We start from the raw sequence: 1,345 nt of genomic DNA on the forward strand, positions 1-1,345 counted from the left end.
CAGGCTCGCCAAGAAATGTGGGAGGTTTCTGCTTCATGAACCTCTCAAGCAATGTCAGGCGTTGTTGAGCAGGATTTGGATCCTGGGGAGGATTCTGAGCATTTTGGAATGCCTGGAACATAGCAGCAAACTGTTCCATATCGAAGGCTGGGGCAGCAAGTGGGGGATTGCGCCTCGGCGGCATGCTTTCAGATTTGACTGTGAAAACTTGACAGAGTTAGTACTGATGATGATCCTCAAACAAAAAAGGAGTAAAACTCGATAAAACCGTTTAAAAGTGGTGCTACATTCCCTAGGTTTCCCAACCTAGGCTCTGATACCAAAATCTGTGACGCCCCTAAGTGGGGGTTATGTAATAAAAGTGCGGTAACGGTGCACAAATAGAAATAAAATAAAATAAGACTCCTAAAATAAAAACAATGTCTGCCCATGGGCCTTTAAAACAAACTCTCCGTTAAAACCCATAATTCATCGTTACGTTAAAACTTGGATCCACAGTATAATGTAGCACCAATAAAATATTTAACAGTACGATCATCATCATCAGTTACAATTTTGTCCAAAGTAATCCAATCAAGGTCTTACACAAATTTAAGGAAGGAAACTGAAAATGGTAGATCCTCTACGAGGGGCACGCTGATCGATGACTACTCTTCGTCCGAAAGGTTGCACTGTACACCCCCTGGAAATGAAAGAGGACAAATGGGGTGAGCACGGAATGCTCAGTAGGAGAACTATTACTCACTTTTAGTTTTATTTACCTTTCCCAAATTAAACCTGCATGGTTAGTAATTTCTACTTTTTATGCACAATAAATTATGAAACCTGTGTCAGTGAGATAATCTAGTCTGTACACTCAAGACGATAAACCCCCGAAGGGCGCAGTGACTCAGAGAGACTGATTGTAGGGAACTCTAACTCGATGTCCTTACCAGATCAGTTCTCGAACCACGGGTGAGGGTGAACTGTCGTTCTGGACCCTCACCAGGACGTAACCACTGTACAGTAACCTTGGGGATTCTCAACCCCGGAGAGCGTCATCACCTCTCCCTCTTTTACCTTTTTCGGGTTCACACCCAGGGATGGTGAATGGCCACACCTACTGTTAGCACACTATCTCACTATCGTGTCCGGTTTACATTCTCCTAACCATGCCTTTGTGTCAATTTCCAAAATTATGTTAAAATCTCTTGGCCACGCTGTACATTACAGGACGGGCCCCTAATGGTTCTGTTTCAAGTCATATCGTGTAACAGTAATAAATAAGTTTGATATATAATTTTAAATCTTCTCAAATTTAACAAAATAAATTAAATTAAATAAAACTCCACAAAAGTTAAGTAAT

The 1,345-nt window shown here is 41.5% G+C and overlaps 1 protein-coding gene across 1 annotated transcript in view; it reads right to left on the reverse strand.

Annotated features, from left to right (window-relative positions):
- LOC112091907 overlaps nucleotides 1-184 on the reverse strand; it is a 4,597-nt gene extending 4,413 nt beyond the window's left edge. Inside the window, 1 exon segment of the mRNA XM_024166644.1 lies at nucleotides 10-184. Coding sequence (XP_024022412.1) covers nucleotides 10-184 — 175 coding nt within the window.
- Between the last annotated feature and the right edge of the window lie 1,161 nt (nucleotides 185-1,345).

The sequence above is a fragment of the Morus notabilis genome, unplaced genomic scaffold (assembly GCF_000414095.1).
Source record: "Morus notabilis unplaced genomic scaffold, ASM41409v2 Scaffold35, whole genome shotgun sequence".
NCBI classification, from domain to species: Eukaryota; Viridiplantae; Streptophyta; class Magnoliopsida; order Rosales; family Moraceae; genus Morus; species Morus notabilis.